Raw genomic sequence first — 20074 nt, 5'->3', positions numbered from 1 at the left:
GAGAGTCCTTCCTACACCCACCATTTCTCAAATTCCTTTGGCTTAAAATATTCAATACACCAAAGTGTTATTGGTGTACATGCTATCTGGTATAGCATGTCCTGAACACTGGCATAAACATGCTAGAAAAATACTATTGTGAGTTACAGGACAACTGGAAGCAGCTTAGGTGCTAAAGACTGTGGGGAAGATCTATGAAAATATAGTCCCAATCCTTCTCTTCAGGGGAGCGCTTTTAGCGCTTAACTCCACATACCTATGGCTTCTCAAACCTGGGAAGATACATTCCAGGGGCACAAAGTCAATAGCTTAGTTATTCCCTTACTCTCATAATGGCAGCCTTTAATCCAAATTCAAAGGACCCTGGGTAGTGTTGACGTTTTCAACTGTGTAATCTCCTTGATGAGGCAGAGTGTGATCTTTTTTTTTTTTGCTCAAATGAGGCTTAGGTTTCTGTGGAAAGCTGGAAAGGCTATGAAATATAGGTATATGGAGAATATTATAGTAGAAAATCCTAGAACTAAAAAGTATAAATACAGCCACTAAAATCCTATTTGTGGTTTTTCTGGTCCATTGAAGTATCCAGCATCATTAACTCGTGGTAACAAAAGAAAAGCTTTGTATTGCCCAGGGACTAAAACACACTTTATGTTTTGCATAATCTTGAGGTAAATTAGACTTCTTATCAGTCCAGAAACATAGTCTCGCTAGATTCCATTCTGAATGGAATCTTTCTTAGCAATTTCATTTTCAAGGACAGAATGATAGTGGCATCCTGAAGATTCCAAGATGCCAAAATGACTTTGGTAAGGTAGTCCCGGCTTGCCAGTTTGCATGCTGGATAGACCAGAGCAATTCAAAGATTTCACTAATATAGACAAAGCAAGCTTCTGAATGCCGCAGCTTCCCTGAATATCAACAGGATCAGCCAAATCCTTGGCAAACATAAATACATAAATAAGTAAATAAGTAAATAAATAAATGGAAGTTTTGTCTTTCAGCTGTCCTTTATTTTTGCCTTCCTCTTCCTTAGATACTTTACAGTCACCGTGGAAAGTTTTGAATAATACAATTCTTACGGTGAGTCTTGTTTATCATAAAGAAATGCTTCCTTTTTCTTCGGCAAGGAATTATACATTACCCACAGACATAGATCTTGAATGCTGTATTTCTTTGGAATCAAGGAGGAAAAAAAAACAAAAATAAAAAAACAAGGGGCTGGAGTTGCGGCTCCGTGGTAGAGTGCTTATCTAGCATGCATGAGGCACTGGGTTCGATCTTCAGCACCACATAAATATAAAATAAAGATATTGTGTCCACCTAAAACTAAAAAATAAATATTTAAAATAATAATAATAAAAAACAAAACCGAAGCCAAGATTCCTCTTTGGAGGGCGGGGTGTGTGTCCCTTGGGTTTGGCGTTGCTCAAAGCTCAGGACATCAATCTGCAGCTTCGAATACCACTGCCGGGCTCTGCCCGACCCAGGCCCGCCGCCGAGGCCGCTCCAGCCTCAGCTCCAGGTGGAACAGAGCCCAAGTCCCCAGCCCCCAGCCCCCAGCCCCCAGCCCCCAGCCTCCAGGCTCTCAAGGAGGCTTCTCAAGGAAGCAGCCTCGCCCCGGCCGGCCCCGCAACCTCAGACTCGCCCGGCTCCCGCCTGCAGGGGTCGCTGCGGCGGCGCGAGGCCCGCGCGTGCGGGGATTGGCCTTAGGTGGGAGTCCCGCCGCGCGGCGCGGGGCGAGGCTGGGCCCTGCCGGCCAGGATCCCGGCGCCCCGCGGCGGTCAAGCGGCGGCGCTGGGCTCCGCGGTGGAGCGTGGGCAATCCATTCGCGGTCCCGGGTGACTCCCTTGGTGACGCCGGGCGCGTTCCTTCCTCTTCCTCTAGCCTCTCCGGCCCCGCCTTCCCTTCCCTCCGCCCACCTCCCCTAAGCGGAGCCGCCGCCGCCGCCGCCGCCAGCAGCGCCGTCATGTCGGCCCCCGCCGGGTCCCCTCACCCGGCCGCCAGCGCTCGGATCCCGCCCAAGTTCGCCGGAGCCGCCGCCTCGGGAGCCGCCGCGCCCTCAGGCCCCGGCCCGGCGCCGCACCACCAGAACGGTGAGCCGGGTGGCCCAGGCGGAGCGCGGGGCCTAGCGCCGGCGGGGCGGCCTGCGCGGCCGCTTTGGGGCGGCCTGCGCCGGGAGGGGTCGGGGCCAGGCGCTGGGCTGGGGGTACCGCGCGGGGACCCTGCCGCCGCGGGAGTGGTGGGGGTCGGGGGTAGAGGTGGGGACGCGAGGGGAGGGGCGCCCTGGCGTGGGGGTGGGGGTCGGCCTGGGAAAGCCCGGGGCCGGGTATTTATGTAATGTGACCCCAGGCCCTAAAGCGCCGCGGGGGAGTCGGTGTCCTGGGAAAGGGGCAGCCCAGGTACCGAGTGAACCCGGGCTACCCAGCCTGGGCGCGGGCGAGTTGGCCTGAGCGACCCCTTGGCTGGGAGAGCCGGCGAGCAGCCCAGGCCGCAGAGTGCGTGGTCTGTGGAAGGCTGATGCAGTCATTAAGCCGGGTGGATTATACCCTTCCTGTCTCAGGAAAATTGCTTTGATTTCCGAGTCCCAAGGAGCGGGCTGACTTGAAGAGAACTTAAGTTTGCACCCAAGTTTGTAGACAAAAGGGCGTAAATATGCTATCTAAGTGTAACAGTAACCCTGACCCAGTTTGGCCTCAAGATCTGTCATTGATGTTGCTTCTGCTGCTTAAGCTTTTGGAGTTTGCTTGTGGTGTTTGAAACAGAGCAGGTGTCAAACGGATCTAAACGAATATTTTTCGGTCTGTCTTTTGATTTTTTTTTTTTTTAATTCTAGCTCCACTTTCAGAAATAGAAAAAAAAAAGTGCCAGAGTTGGTTGGTCCTGCTTTGAGGCAAGGCCTTCATAGGGGAGCAGCCGGTACAGCATGAAAGCCGCTTTTATACTAAGATCATAGGCTTTGAATATGCAGGAATTTCAGCTGAAAAATAATAATTTCTAGGAAATCTGTTCCCTAATCTTGAGATTTGGAGTGTTCGCGGTTAGGAGTGGGGGAGGGGGAACTCTATAGATTTGATAGTATGTCAGATGAGAACCTTGAAAGTAATTGACTGCATTGGACAAATATGTGTGCTTTGTGTTGGTAAGAGAACAAAGCTACATCAGTAGTCATCAAGTGATGACTTTATTTAATTTGCTAAAGAAAATTTACTAGACCTTATTTTCAGTTTAACGAACATCAAAGTTTTAAAACTGATGCTTTACAAACAGAGTTATTTATCCATCCTGAGAACCGGAGGTTGAATTTTTCATAATCAAAAGTGATGGTTTAGTGTTAATGTTTTTCAGATCATTCATACTTGTCAAGATTACATGTTTTACTTTCAGTAGTTATTGTTTACTGTAAAGGGATTTGTGAACAATGTCGTAGTACATTTGTTCTGAATGTATATAAAAATATTATGTATAAGCAGTTCTTGTTCTTGCAACCTTAATATAAATTGTTTTTTTTTTTTTTTTCCTAGAGACAACTTTGCTTGTGAAGAAACTAGAACAGGATATTTAGGAATAGTCCCAAGTCTTTTAGAACATTGTAAATGCAAGTTTAATAGTGATTCAAGGATTGTGTCTTTCCTTGATTTTGAATATACGTTATCGTTTTGAATGAACAATTTTTAAAAGTGGCAAATATTTATTGTAGCCTTATAAATTTTATGAACACTCAGATGCCAAAGTATTTACTCAGCCAAATAGGATGTTAAATTTTTAAGAACAAATCAATGTTTTGATGCCAAATATAGCTTGATGCTTGCTTTCTACATTTTATGATCTTTGCTTTCCTTTGAAGTTGCAGCAATCATTTCAGTATTTGTTGTGTGCTTATTATTTAGGTACTCAAGGTTAGGACACAAGACAAGACAGAATCCCTCTTCTTTCCTAACTTGACCTGTATTTTGGTGACATTCAAATGGTGTAGTACATTTGTTCTGAATGTACATTTGTTCTGACTGGCCTTGAGAGATTTGACAGGAGGGAATGGCTGTGTCTAGGTAGAGGTTAGAGCTTGAACAAAAGTCTGGAAATGGACACTTAGAAAGTGTAGGCCATATTTAGAAAATGAAAGCCACAGAGGGGAGAAAGGGAGAGGGTTGGTAAGGAAAGCAAAGTGTAGAAGCTGAAAGGAGTGGTTCAAAGAGGCCAGGTCACAGAGAGGCCTTAGGTAAGAAATTTGGAATACAGGACTATTGTCAGACTTTTTTGTTTTGTTTGTTTGTTTGTTTGTTTGTTTTTATAATGGGGATCGAGCCCAGGGGCAATTAACCTCTGAGCCACATTCCCAGTACTTTTTATTGAGACATGTTCTATTTAATAATCCTCCTGCCTTAACCACTTAAATCACTGGGATTACAAGTGGGTGCCACCATGCCTGGCTTTTGGTTTTTGTTGAAGGGGTTAGTTTAAGTAGAGAAGCAACAAGATCAAGTCTGTTTTTTGGTTTTGTTTGCTAATTTTAGGAAGAGAAAATGGGTAAAATTTATGCAGTCATTTGGGTTTCTTTCTTTCTTTATTTTTTTATTGGGGGGGTGGGGAGGCAGTACTGGAGATTGAACCCAAGCATGCTCAAAGACTGAGCCACATCCCCAGCCCTCGCTTTTGTTTTTTTAAATTTTGAGACAGTGTTCTTACTAAGTTGCTTAGAGGTCTCCCTAAATTGCTGAGGCTGGACTTGAACTTGCAGTCCTTTTGACTCAGTCTCCCCAGTCACTGGGATTATAGATGTGTGCCAATGTGCCCATCAGTCACTTGGGTTTCTGGTTTATTGTTCAATCCTATATCAACTTCTTTGCCTTTTAATATATCTCTATGGAATTCCAGACATGGTGATAAAGAAATAGGTCAGAAGTCTGAGTTGAAAACATCATGTAAGACAAAATGAGATAATTTATTTCAAATATTTGGTATAATATGAAATATATTTTCTCTTTGTCTCTGCTTCTTGTCATGAGCTAAAGCCCTTTAATTTTCTGAGCAATAGGAGTATCTTTTGTTTCTCACAGTGAATACATTGGTCATACCTAATAAAGTGATTTAGGGTGAAGTCCCAGATAGCTTCCGGATGGGACTGGTTACTAGAAAAACTAAGTGATTAGAGTGTTGGAATTTTTTTCTTCTTTTTTTTAGTTGTTGATAGACCCTTGGTTTATTTATTTGTATGCGGTGCTGAGAATTGAACTCAGTGCCTCACACATGCCAGGCAAGTGCTATACCCTTGAGCCCCAGCCCCAGCCCCAAGGGTTGGAATTTTTGGTCCCTACCCACCAACCCTGGGAGAGTAGGGGCTGGGATGCTGGCTGGAGATGAAGTTGTATAGAAACTTAATAAGATTTGATGAGCTCTGTTGCTGAAGGAATGGAGGTGCTGGCAGGGTGGCAGTGCACTCCCTCAGCAATATCTTGCTCTGTTTCTTTTCCATGTGGCTGTTTTTCTGTATTCATACTTTTGGGTTTTGTTGAAATTTTTTTTTTTTATTGCTGTTTTTTGCCATGCTGTTGCCGAAAGCTCGCTCCCTGCCCCCAATGCCAATCCAATAACCAGGGAACGTTTTTGAGAAATAGAAAAAAGAAGGCTTATCGCTTTGCTAGCGAAGGAGAAGCAGGGGATTCCTGTCCCAAAGGCTGTGATTCTGTCCATCAGCAGGAACAGAGGGCTTTAAAATAGGTGACTCAAAGGCTACCTTCCACATGTTCTCTGCTGGAGTTGTGATTCACTTGTTAATTTGGGAGGTGGTCATTTCTGAGACCTGCTGGTACCTCCCCAAAGTATGGATTACCTCCTTCCTATTGTGGTGAGTGTGTACTCTGGGACTGATAACTCTGCCTACAGTGGGAGAGAAAGATAATCCTGTTTCCCTGGAGATTAGGAGGGGGGAAAATTAAGAAGGAGGAGGGAGAGGGGAAGAGAAAGAAACCTGTCCGTTTTAAAAGTAAGTTGTAGTGGCAGAGCAGCAAGGGTTATATTCAAAGCATAAAGTAGACCACTGTTAAAAGGCTGGGGCTTGAACCCAGGGTTTCACAAGTACAAGTACTTTACTATTAAGCTTCTTCGCCAGCCCTTCATCTCTGTCCTTTATAATATCCTTTATAGCAGACCGATAAGTATATTTCCTTGAGTTTAGTGACCAGTCTTGTGGGACTGAGCTCTTCAGATGTGGCATCTGAACTCTTAAATTCAGGTAGATAGTGTCAGAGTTGTGTTGGATTTAAGGACATCCGGTTAATGTCCAATAGAGAATTGCTGGTGGGAGAATATTCCCACAAACATCTGAACATACAAGGTGGTCTGTGCAGAGTAATTTTTTTTTTTAAACAAGAAATGTTAATAAACATTAAAAAAAAAAAAGATTTGTTTTTCCAAAGGAAATGGTGGGTGCAGCACTGAGAGAAATTAGAAAAAACCAAACTGGGTGTGGTTAAAGTAGAGGTGGAGGTCCTGTTGTTTTTTGAACAATTGGAAAAACAGTCCACTTTTCTCACTTTACAGATGATATCAAGATCCAGAAAAGTTAAGATAGGTATATTTTTCACCAAATCCTATGTAAGCTTTGAGAGGAGCAGTTTTGTCTGTCTCTTGTTCTTTGCTTTATGTTCAAGGTCAGAAATAATACTTATAAACAGCAAGTTGTAGTTAGTCCTTAAACATTGGTAAATTGAAGTCCAGTTCTCTTAATTTCTTATGTCCAGATCCCTTTCTATTAGTAGATTCTAAGAAGTTTGTTTTTAAAAACTTTGACATTGTTTGGGAAGGGTAAGGAACAGAGAGGCAGAAAACTGAATCTTTATTACCACTTTTACTTTTTCTCTAAGTGGAACTACTAATATGCTTTTCCCCAACTTGTTTGAAGACATGGTTTGACTTCATTGAGTCTGTGAAATCTTTTCTGTTGAGCCTCCTTCCTTAGATTTTTATATTTCTACTCTTCAGTTTTTCATAGAGCAGCATACAGACTTTTAGAATTATTTGTATTTTCTACATGAAGTATTAGTTGAGTATTTTTCATCTTTTATTCTGCCTTGTGAAATTTCTTACAAAGATGAATCCTCAAACATAGGAAGATTAAGTGAGGTAAAAACCTGGTAGTGATGTAATTCCAAGATTGTTCTCAATTGACTTAAATTGAAAGGGTCTTTTAACTAATTTTAGGGGGTTAAGATACATCCAGATTGAACCAACACAACACTGCTTCTTAACTTCACCTTTAGGAAGCAAATTTGCTCTTGTTCAAATGAAAATGTGCCTTCTTCTTCTATATGCTCTTTCCATGATACTACTGGCAGTCTTATCATTTTAGTTGTTGATAATGCAAGAGAAGTGAGACTGTGGGAGTCAATAGAATTTGTTATGAAGGGCATAATAAGTGGTAATAAACCATTCACTCAACAACAACTATCTGGTCTGTCAGTTATAGGAACCCCTTCAACTTTGAAAGCACATGCAAAATTTAAATTGATACAGATCTCCATACTGTTTAAGTTCCTTTTGATCAGAGCAGCTTCTGTGTGTCAGGTTTCCAGTCAGCATTTACAGTTCACCAGAAACATGGGGACCTTCATGAAGATACTGCCATGGCATTTTTTTTTCAACATTAATGAACATTTTATTTTCCTCCAGGGTTTTATACAATGTGAGTGTGTGTGTGTGTGTGTGTGTGTGTGTGTGTGTGTGTGTGTGTATGAGAGAGAGAGAGAGAGAGAGGTAATTGTTTTTAAAATAGGCTTTCACTATATTTCTGTATTGCCTATGCTGGTCTCCCTGTGTTGCCTAGGCTGGCCTCAAACTCACTTGAGATACTCCTGCCTCAGCCTCTAAAGTAACTGGGACAGCAGGTGTGGACATTGTTATGGAGCTATCTGAATACATAATTTCTCCCCATCTAAAATGATTAAGAGAAATCTCAAAGATATTTAAAAAGTATTCACTCCATTATAAACAAGTGTTTTTAAATCTGTGTTTATTTTTTATTATTATATTGTTGCTTTAGTTATTTGCAGCATCTTTTCATCCTCTGCCCCTCAGGTTTCTGAAATTATAGCTGTAATAATTTTTTTACACTACAGTCATTGCCACTAATAGTACTTTAGTTAACTTCCTCTTTCTAATTCATCTGTAAACTCTGAAGTGTTTGATGCTCAGATTTGAAGCCAGTTTTCAGTGGACTTTCCTAGAGGGAGGTATTTTCATAGCACTGTAGTATGTTCGAGGAGATCCTATTATAGTCAGCCCTAGAGAGAGATGATTTATAATAAGCTAAGCATTCTCAGAATTATTCAGAAGGTGTGGACTAGTGAAAAGCTGGAGGCTTTGATTCGGCCCAAGTTTTGGGGGAGAAAACTACTTAATATCTCTGAGCTTCAGAGTATAATGATCCATTCCTTGTAAAGTTGTTGACAGGATTACATTAAATGAGAAACTCTTTTAAGGTACCTAGTACTAATAGGTATTTAGCAGTGAAAGTACCCCTTATTCCATTTCCCTCAGAACACTATAAATTCTTGGAATGGCAGAGATGATGTGGATTTTTCTTTATATACCTAAGTAGCAACATACAGCAGGTACAGTTGAATTAGTGAACTTGACTTCATATTTCATTATTGTTTTTTTTTTAATATTTATTTTTAGTTTTTTAGGTGGACACAATATCTTTATTTCAATTTTATGTGGTGCTGAGAATTGAACCCAGTGCCTCACGCATGCAAGGTGAGCGCGCTACTTGAGCCACATCTCCAGCCCTCATTATTGTTTTTGAAGGCTGGCCATTAACAGGAATGTACCCTCTTACTGTATTTAAGGATCAGTCCCTCTTTGGGGCCTTTCTTTATTTTCTAGCTCTTCCTCCCACAAAACCACCCTTGGAAGGTTTCTGCTAATAGGCCATTTACCTTTGTCAGGCAACTTGCAGGAAGGTTGTTTTAGTGGATCTGAAGTTTTCTAAGATTGTGAGTAAAAAACTCTTTGTAATAAAAACGGGGAAAAACATGATGAAATAGTAATAAAATAATGCCCTAACTAGCCAGTGGCAATCTTAATTTGTAGTAGGGAAAACTTAAGGGAAGAGGTCCTTGTCTAAAATAATGAACAGACTTTGAATGGTCACGGTAAGAATGCATAGGAATCAAAGGCAAGGAATTTAAAGAATGTACTTTGAGAGGTGGAAAGGTTCATGAGAAAGTAACAAAAGAATAGTTTTTTGAAGGTATGTTCGGGCTGTTGGTAGAGGTTATTGGAAATTATCCTAAGAGATTTGGACTTCATTTGAACCAAAAAAAAAAAAAAAAAAAAAGCTGCTGAAAATTGTGTGCTAGGGGAGTGTTAGCAAGTAGTTTGGTTGTATTGGTCATGAATTACAGGGAAGTGAAAGTGGAATAAAGGGCAGTCTGTTAGAGGGTTTTGAAAATTTTTAAACAGTAGCATATTGTCTTTGCCCTAAAGAAACTCATTTATTTAAAGAGATTCTGTACTTTTAAAATTCTGTATTATAGCTAGATATTCCATAAAATGCTTGTTTTAATAATTTTCAAGTCACATTTGCTTAAAGCAGGAATAGAATCAAATTCCTTTGGTGGGAATCTAGCCTCTGAAAAGAGTATGTCACTGAGGCAGATATATTCTTGGGGTAGATTTTGTGATTATTTGATTTTGCAGAGGAGGACACTGATGCTTATAGAAAACCAGAGGCTGTGTCTTGCTGGTACATGACATTATCACTCAGGCTGACTGACTATACAATTCCATGGAAAAGGTACCTAGACTATTTGCTAAAAACCTTTTATTTCTCAATTCAGATTGGTCCCAGTGAGTAGATAATGAGTTAGGATAATCCCTTTCCTTCTTTTATTTGACATATTGTATTTGAAACTATGAATGCAAAATTCAAAATTCAGATTTTATATATAAACTGAATTATTTTTTATTTTTTGTACAGTGTTAGGCTATTTGGTGAATGCAATCCAATTATTTAATTGATTCTAAGACACTTTCTACATTTTTACTTTTGAAATTGGGGTGCATCTTAGGCTAGTAAAATTTTTTTAAATTGCATTCTGTGAAGTAGAAGTCCCATTGACACTGATGCGGTAGGCTGAATAATAGGCCCCCAAATATGTCAGTGTCCTAATCCCTGAAACCTTTACAGCTGTGTGAATTAAGGAACTTGAGATGGGGAGTGTCCTGTGTCTGGATGGGTCTGATATAATCACAGGAACGAGGTGATTTGAAGATGGAGGAAGGGGCTAAATGCCAAAGAATAAAGGTGACTGCTAGAACCGAAGAAGGTGAGGGAATGAATTCTCCGGAAGAAACTGGCTTTACCCCATCACATCTGAACTTAAATCAGTTTGGATGTCTGCACTTCAGAACTCTTAGGAGAATAAGCTTTTTTTCTTTTCAATTGTAGATGGACACAATACCTTTATTTTATTTGTTTTTATTTTTATGTGGTGCTGGGGACCGAACCCAGAGCCTCACACATGCTAAGCAATCGCTCCACCACTGAGCCACAACCCTCGTCCATAAACTTTTGTTGTTTTAAGCCACTAAATTTGTTGGAATTTGTTACAGAAACAGTAGGAGACTACTACACCCTAGTTACGACTTTTCTTTTTCCAGTGGCCGAATCAAAACACCTTAGTTTTAATGAAATACAGTAAATTTCTATTTCTGCTGTAAATGTTGTTCTTATTCTTGTACTATCACAGAGTAAAAAGTATAAAATGCCAAAGTAAAAATATTCAGATCTGTGTATTTGCTTTTGTATTGCCACATAAATTGTTTTACATAATGGATGCTTGTAAAGTTTCATGTTCTTTCTCTGTAAGAATTGTTGAGACATTGAGGTAAGTATCAGATGCAGAAATATTTGGTGATTTTTTTTATTAGACTTGATAATTTTCAAAATATAGTAATTGTTTTCCTGAGCCAGCAACCAGGTCTTGAAGCAGTATTAAGCCAGAATTCACTTGTAGGGTTAGAGAATATTTTTCTAAAGGAAGAGCTGAGCTGAAATCTGAACAATGAGTTAAGAGTCAGGCAGATGAAGGAGGAAGAGAGAATTTTGGAAGGGTCTTTGCAGAGTAAGAACCCATAAGAATACTCAGAGGTGAGAAGCCAATGTGGTGGTGCACGCCTGTAATCCCAGCAATTTGGGAGGTGAGGCAGGAGGATTGTGAATTCAAAGCCAGCCTTACTAACTTAGTGAGACCCCAAACAACTTAGACCCTCTATCTAAATAAAATAATTTTAAAAGGGTAATTTACAAAGGGCAGAGGATGTGGTTTAGTGGTTAAGTACCCCTGATCCCTGCTACCAAAAGAAAAAAAAAGAAAAGATTCAGAGATGAGAAGGCTTGGCTTGAAAATACTAGTGTAATAAGAATGTATAAGGGAGGGGGCATGGACATTATTATCCAAAGTACATGTATGAAGACATGAATTCGTGTGAATGTACTTTGTATACAACCAGATGTGAAAAATTGTGCTCTATATGTGTAATAAGAATTATAATGCATTCCGCTAAAAGAAAAAGAATGTATATAGAGCTATTATTCTCAGCCTTTTCATATTTGCAACTACTTTAGTGCTAACATTTTTATTGGCATTACTGAAATAATTAAGCTTTGAATATATGTGTATGAATGTGTGTGTGTGTGTGTGTGTGTGTATGTATTTAAAAAACCAAGTTTCAGGAAAGTATCACATATTCACTTAAGCCTTTAACAAAGTAAAACTGTATTCTGCCCAGATCAACCTCTTGCATTTTCTCACCACCTTACCAGCTGTTTGCCTGCATGTCAGCAAGCATCCTTAGTTGTAGCAAAACTAAGTGAAGGAGTGGTGAGCTATGAAGCAGGAGAGTTAAGCAGATCAAACAGATCAGCAAGGGCTGATGATGAATATGAATGAATGTGAATGAATACAAAATTGTATTCATTTTCTATTTGCTGCTGTAACAAATTGCCACAAATTGATGGTTTAAAGCATGAATTTATAGTTTGTGGGTTAGAAGTCCAACTGGGCTAAAATCAAGGTATCTGCAAGGCTGGATTCCCTTTTGCAGATCTATCGAAGAATCCATGTCTTTGCCTTTTCCAACTTCTAGAAGCTGCTCATATTCCTTGGCCCACACAACCCATTTTCTCCATGTTTAAAGCATCTCCCTGGGAATTCCCTCTGACTCTCTTCTGCCTCCCTTTTCTACTTTTAAGGAGTCTTGTGATTATATGAGCCCACCTGGATAATCTCAGTATTTTAAAGTCAGCTGATTAAGAATCTAATAACATCTACAGCCTTACTTCCCTTAGCCAAGTAACCTCATGTATTCACAAGTTTCAGAGAGTAGGACTTAGGTCTTACAGGCCATATTAAAGAATTTGAATTTTTTTCTATAGTCAGAGGCACCATTAGAAAGCTTTAAACAAGGAAGCAGTAATTGGATTTGCTTTTTAGGAAAATCACTCTCTGTTTAGGGTAGTCATTTGTTTTAAGAGATTAAGTTTGTGAAATACAACTAAACTAGATTTATTTTTTTATTTAATTTTTTAAATTTCACCAAGTTTTCCACGAATGTCTTTTTTCTGTTCTGGGATCCAGTTCAGGATAACATGTTGAATTTAGTGGTCATGTCTCCTGTATTCCTTTAGTCTGTGACAGTTTCTTGGTCTTTTATTTTTTATTTTTTGATACTGGAGATTGAACTCGGGGGTACTCAACCACTAAGCCACATCTCCTGCCCTATTTTGCATTTTATTTAGAGAGAGGGTCTCACTTAGTTGCTTAGTGCCTCCTTCTTGCTGAGGCTGGCTTTGAACTTTCGATCCTCCTGCTTAAGCCTCCTGAGGGGCTGGGATTACAGGTATGTACCACTGTGCCTAAGCCTCCCAAGAGGCTGGGATTACAGGTGTGTGCCCACTGTGCCTGACTTTTATTTTTTATGACCTTGATAGTTTGAAGAATATTGCCTAGGTGTTTTGTTTTTAATCCTTTATTTTGGATTTGCTAATGTTTGTAATTACATTAGGGGTGAGTTATGAATTTTTAGGAAGAATGTCATGGAGGTGACATCATATCAGCTTTGCACATCAGCTTTACTTTTTTTCTTTTAAGCTGGTCATGTTAACCTTGGATACTTATTTAAGTGGGTATTATAACTCAGGCTGTTATAACAAAATACTATGGATTGGGTGCCTTAAAAACAAGATACATTTATTTTCTATAGTTCTGGAGATTAGAAGTCTAAGGTCAAGGTGGCTGCATGGTTACATTCTGGCAAGGGCCTACCTTTCCATCTTGTTGCTTTGTGCTCACATGGCCTTTCTTTGATGTATGTACATGGAAAGATTTCTCTTATAAGTTCACTAATTCCATTATGGTTGTCATACCTTCATAACCTAATCAAAACCCACTCGCCTCCCTAATACCATCAAATTAAGTATTAGGGATTCAACATAATTGGGGAGGGGAGAACAAACATTCAGTCCATAGGGGTTTGCCTGATTCCTCTACTATAAAATTATCATTTTCTTTTCCAAGTGTATTCATTAGGACTGACTTGACTTAACTATAGCCTACATTCAAAAGAAAGGAAATTTAACTTCCACTTTTTGGAATGAGGTGTATTAAATGATTTTTTTTTTGCATGTTAAAATCATCACAGTAATTAGTAAATGTTTTGGGGAAGATACTTTGAAGTTATTCTATTGTTCTATTTTTCCTTAAAATTTATATTAAATGTGTGTGTGTGTGTGTGTGTGTGTGTGTGTGTGTGTGTTGTGTTTATAAAATTTTTTTTGTGTGCCAGGAATTGAACAGGAACACTTATTCACTGAGTCACATCCCCAGGCCTTTTTGTGTTTTATTTAGAGACAGAGTCTCACTGAGTTGCTTAGGGCCTCACTAAATTGCTGAGGCTGACTTTGAACTTGGGATCCTCCTGCCACAAGCTCCTGAGCCACTGAGATTACAGGTGTGTGCCACTGAGCCTGGCAAAATTTTAATAATTTAACCATTACTCAGTGACTTCCTGATGCAGTTATTGCTGTGGAATTCTAATGGCAGTTTTCTTTCCTTTCTTCTGTGTTCATTATTTGAATTTTTCTGTAAGGAAGATTTACCCTGCTAATCCTTTATTTTTTATTTTTTTGGTGGTGCTGGGGATTGAACCTAGAGTCTTGTGCATGCAAGGCAAGCACTCTACCAACTGAGCTGTATCCTCAACCCCCTGCTAATCTCATTTTAACATTTATTCAATCATATGTATTATTGTAAACTTATCCTTTGGCTTATAATACTGTTGTTATTTATTTTTGTTTTTCACATTATTCCAACTTTAGCCATTGGGAGCTTTTTCAGGTTGGCTCCTGTGTCCATTTCCCCCATCCTTTTATTTTTTGAGCAGTCATGTCATTCTGCAAATGAAGAGAATTTTACTTGTTCTTTTTAATTGATGTATTTCTTTATTGAAGTAACTAGTAGGTCCTATAAATTTTTGAACAGGAGGGGTAGAAGAGGACATCTTGTTTTCTTCCTTAGGAAGAAGTTTTCCTTTACCATTAAGTATGATGTTTACCATGGGATTCTAGTAGCTATTCATTATTATATTGAGAAGGTTTTCTTCTAGGGCCTGGGGATGTAGCTTAGTGGTAGAGCACTTGCTTAGCATGCCTAAGGCCCTGTGTTTGATACTAAGCACAGCAAAAAGAAAGAAAGAAAAGCTGATTTTCCTAAGAATTCCTTTCTTTCTTTTTCTTTTTGCTGGTACTAGGGATAAGACCCAGGGCCTTGGTAGGCAAATGCTGTACCACTGAGGTATAGTATTAGCTACATTCCACTGCAATTTCTAGTTTATTGAGAGATTTTTTTTAAATGAATGGATATTGAGTTGTATCTAATGTATTTTTTTTTTGTATCTGTGGTATTATATGGCTTTTCTTCTTAAATCTCTTAATATGATAAATTACTTTGGATGTATTTCAAATGTTGAAGAAGCCTTTCATTCCTGGTATGAACCAGATTGATTATGATGCATTTTACTTTTTTTATTCTACTATATTTTATTTGTTGATATTTTGTTCATGAAAAAAGCTTGCAGCTAAGTTTAACCAGTACTTTTCCACACGATAACCTTCATATTTCAGTATGCAGTTGTTTTAGTCAGCTACTTCACTGCTGTGACTAAAGGACACAACCACAACAACTGTAGAGGAGGAAAGGCTCATTTAGGGGCTCAAGGTTTCAAAGGCCTCAATCCATAGACAGTCAACTTTATTCCTCAGGTCTCCAGGTGAGGCAGAAAAACATGGTGGAAGAATGTAACAGAGTAATCAGCTCACATCATGATCAGAAAGCAGACAGGTTTTCACTTGCCAGATATAAACATATACCCCAAAGTCATGCCCCCAATTCCCACCTCCTCCAGCCACACCCTACCACTTCAGTTACTACTCAATTAATCCCTATCAGGGGATTAATTCACTGATTGGGTTAAGATTCTTGCAACCCAATTATATCTCCTCCGAACCTTCTTGCATTGTCTCATACTTGAGCTTTTGGGAGACACCTCACTTCCAAAGCATAATAGCAATAAGAGTGCTGTGTTCTTATTCCTGCTTTCATCATAGGGAATATTAAGAAAACGTATACTCCATTGTTGGTACTTAATAAAATTAATATTTTTACTGTGTTATTTAGAACATTCTTAAGGGAAATCAGCCATTTTCTCCCTGTCAGTGCATAGTGTTAAAGAATATGCTAGTAACTAGTACTGCTTGGTCCCACTACTTCAATTTATGCCACAAGTCTAGCATGTTACCGATCATGTATTTTTTTTAATATTTATTTTTTAGTTGTAGTTGGACACAATATCTTTTAATTATTTATTTATTTTTATGTGGTGCCGGGGATCAAATCCAGGGCCCCACCCTTGCTAGGTGAAGGCTCTACTGCTGAGCCACAGCTTCAACACCCCCCCCAATAATGTTTTTTTATATAATTTGTACAAAGGTTAACACATCGTGGAAGGCAAATGACATCTTAGCACTGTTAGAAAAATAGTCTTTACCTGTGGATTCTTTTTGAAGTGATTTTTCATTTCTTGATGTTATATTCTTGCTTCTTTTGTCAAAAATCATTTGGCAGGCCAGGTATGGTGGCACACAGTCTGTTCCCAGCAACCTAGGAAGCTTAAGGCAGGAGGATTGCAAGTTTGTAGCCTCACCAATTTAACAAGAGCCTGCCTCAAAATAAGAAATATAAAGAACTGGGGATGTTGCCCAGTAGTAGAGTGCCCCATAGCCTCCCCCAATTAAAAAAAAAAATCAGTTGGCAGTAAATAAGTGGATTTTTTATTGTGTTCCATTGTTTTAAGTGTCTGTTTTTATGTTAATACCTTACTGTTTTGGTTACTATAGCTTTGTAGTATGTTTTGAAGTCAGGTATTGTAATGCCTCCAGCTTTGTTCTTTTTGCTCAGGATTGCTTTGCTATTTTGTGGTTCCACACAAATTTTGGGAATATTTTTACTAGTTCTGCAAAAAAGGTCATTGGTTTTTTGATAGGAATTAGACTTAATCCATAAATCATTTTTGGTTGGACATTAATTTTTCCGATCCCTAAATGGGATCCTTCCATTTCTGTGTGTGTGTGTGTGGGGGGGTTGTGCACACGCGCGTGCGTTTGTGTGTGTTCTTTTCAGATTCTTTAATTGTGTTTTGTAATTTTCATTGTAGAGATTATTTACTTCCTTAAATTAATTCTTCAGTATTTTGATTTTTTGAAGTTATTGTGAATGGGATTGCTTTCTTCTTGATTTTTTTCTTAGTAATTTTATTATTCGCATATACAAAAGCTTCTAATGTTTGAGATGCCCTTTTTTCTTGCTTTATTGCTCTAAGATTTCCAATACAGTGCTGAATAAGAATGGTGAAATAGACATTCTTGTCTTGTTTGGAAACAATTTAGGCTTGAATATGTTTTTCTTTATTTGAACATATTTATAACTGTTTTGAAGCTTGTGTTTTATTGAATTCAACTTCTGGGATCTCTTCGATTCTGGGGTCTGCCTGCTTTTTTACTGGGCATTTTGTTGTGTCCTTTGTCTACACAGTTAAGCTGTCGACAAGGCACTTGACCCAACAATTGTAACTGATAAGAAGTTACTTTTAGAAAAGTAAAATAAGTTGACACAAAGATTTGCCTACAAATTTATTTTTTGTCACATAGTATAACTTTAAAATTTTAAAACAACCCAAATCATCAGTAATAAATAATATATTAATAATAATAAATGGATTATAATAATAAATCCATGTAATGGAATCCTATTCACATTAAAAATGATGATGGAAAGATATTCATGAACATCATAATGAAGGATTCATGTTAAATTATACCCACTTCTTCTTTACTGAATTGGGCATATATATGCTAAAAGAAAATATTGAATGGTTATGCGTGAGAATGTTAAGAGCAGTTATCTCATGTAGTAAGATTATGGATGAATTTTATTTGCTTACTTTCTGTATCTTTTTTTATTTTTTTAAAAATTTCAAAGACATTTTTTAGTTGTTGATGGACCTTTATTTTATTTGTTTGTATGTGGTTCTGAGAATCAAACCCAGTGCCTCACACATGCTGGGCAAGCGCTCTTCTGAGCTACAACCCCAACCCTCTTTTTTTTTTTTAAATTTTTAAAAACAATATCTTTTTAATGTATTTATTTTTATGTGGTGCTGAAGATGGAACCAAGTGCCTCACCTCTGCCTGCAAGCACTGTGCCACTGAGCCACAACCCCAGCTCCTATGTATCTTTTTTAATGATGAAAAAAATGTATATTTAGAATTAGTCAGCTGGACTCAGTTTAGAGGATCCCAACATCAAATTTTGGCAACCATCAAAGCATAATATTCAGGAGCCAGTTAAACACATGCCTTCTTTTCCCATCAGGATTGACTAGGGTATTGACTTTTGCTGGCCAACATCAGTGCTACAGAGCTTCTGCACAGCCTGTTTGATCTGGAGCTTATTGGCCTTGACATCCACAATGAACACTAGTGTGTTTTTGTCTTCCATCTTCTACATGGCAGACTCAGTAGTCAAGGGGAGCTTAATGATGGCAGAGTGAACAATCTTGTTTCTCCTGGGGGCACTCTTCCAAGGGCATTTGGGCTGACTCCTGAGCCACAGTGTCTGGGGCCACCAGAATGTGGGTAATGTGTGGACTTTTTTATTTTTATTTTTAATTAATTATTATTATTATTATTTTGGTTGTAGATGCCTTTGAGCCCTGCCTTCCTGGCTTTCAAAGCTTTTGGTTTGCCTGGGATAGAAGTTTCCTTCTCTTTTGATGCCATGTTGGTGAAAAGTGTGACTGTTAATAGCAATTTTTTCAGTAAGATTACAGACAGTTTTTGTCACTTTCTTTTAAAATAATGACCATCACATTTGCAATAAGTAAAATATATCTAAAGTTATTTTTCAAAAACTCAACTACATGTATTGCTAATTTATTTTCTCTTCCATATCCATTGTCTCTGTCCATTTTTGCTATATTGAAATAACTCTTTGTGTATGTGTTTGTGTGGTGCTGGGGATCGAACTCAGGGCCTTATGCAGGCCAGGCAAACACCCTACACTGAGCTACACCCCTAACCTTACCAGTAGTCTTTTAATATGTACCACAAAATCATTTTCAATAGAAAGAAAGATCAGTTTCAATAATTATTACAAAAGAAAGTATTGCCTTTAAAAAAGTTTAACATAATATGTATGTAAATGTGTACAGTGTACTATGTTGTTATACTCTTAGAAAAACTTGTTGTTATACTCTTAGTTCCTTCCTTCCTAGAAAACAATATTTGGAGGCCTTAGGTAAGCTATGAAAAACAGTTGAAACAGGTACTCTAGAAAAGAATGGAGAGAAAAAAACCAAAGACTGATTTTTTTTTTTTTTTATGTATATAAGGAGAGGCAAAAACAACAGAATTATAGACAGGTGTTGTAAAACTGCACTTTTCAATATGGTAGCCTCTAGCCACATTTGAAATTTGGGTAATCTGAATTGAGAAATGCTTTAAGTGTAAAATATACACAATGGGGTTTGAGGAAAAATAAAAAAATGAGATATCTTATTAAGTTTTAAATACTGAATGCATGTTAATGTGATATATTTATCTTTTGATTAATTTTTATTACAGTTGCTCCTCCACAAACAGTGGGTTTACATTCCAATAAACATGTCTTGTGTTGAAAATACCACTAGTAGAAAATATATTTAATACATCTTACCTGCAAATATCATAGCTTAGCCTAGTTTACCTTAAGTATATTATATTATATTAGCCTATAGTTATATTAGCCTATAGTTAGATAAAATTATCTAACACAAAACTATAAAACATAAAAAGTGTCATAACATAAGTAGTAATAAAGTGTTGGATATTTCATTGTAATTTATTGAATATCAGTATCCAAAGAATGTTGGCCTCACAGTATACTATGGAGGATTATGTAGCTGACCAGAGCTGTGGTTCCCTGCTGCTGTTCTGCATGGTGAGAGTATCCTACAGTTTGTTACCAGCCCAAGATCAAAATTTGAAGTTCAGTTTCTACTGAATCAAGTCAAAAAATCCTAAATAGGGGCCATCAGTTTTCAGATACTTTTTCATACCTTTGGAACATTTAAATTGTGATATTGAGTAAGAAATGGTAAACCTCTACATATGATTAAATATTCCTGCCCCCAAATCCCCCAGAGTACATTTTTTTCTTGAATGGACTGGGAAGTAAAAAGGCTTCTTCTGGTGGGTAATTCACTGATGTTAAATTTTAGCAGATATAACATTTCCACTATTTTTAGAAGAATGACATTTAAATAGTTTGGACATGATGATCATTTCTCTATTTTCAGTTCATTTACCATGGATGAGGCAAATCAATAATTAAGTGGTAGATATTTAAGTAGATTTTGACTTGGATCTTCTCTTCATTACATTCTCTTCAGAACATTCTACCAGACTGATTTCTGAGACTAT

At 38.3% G+C, this 20074-nt stretch overlaps 1 protein-coding gene across 5 annotated transcripts in view; it reads left to right on the top strand.

Moving 5' to 3' along the window:
- The first annotated feature begins 1650 nt into the window (after nucleotides 1–1650).
- Nucleotides 1651–20074, top strand: part of SEC24B (SEC24 homolog B, COPII coat complex component) — an 86533-nt gene continuing 68109 nt past the window's right edge. The window contains exon 1 of one of the 5 annotated variants that reach the window (XR_014023341.1): nucleotides 1651–2093. Coding sequence is in view for 4 of the 5 variants with exons in the window: in XM_081304644.1 (XP_081160770.1) it covers nucleotides 1967–2093 (127 nt within the window). In the remaining variant the exon portion in view is untranslated. The remainder of the gene's footprint in view (nucleotides 2094–20074) is intronic. The other 4 variants (XM_081304644.1, XM_081304643.1, XM_081304646.1 and 1 more) reach the window with 4 other exon arrangements.

The sequence above is a fragment of the Spermophilus citellus genome (assembly GCF_964194105.1).
Source record: "Spermophilus citellus genome assembly, chromosome: 8".
NCBI lineage: Eukaryota > Metazoa > Chordata > Mammalia > Rodentia > Sciuridae > Spermophilus > Spermophilus citellus.
Note: the sequence above shows the minus strand (reverse complement) of the source record. Positions and strands in the feature narration are given on the sequence as shown.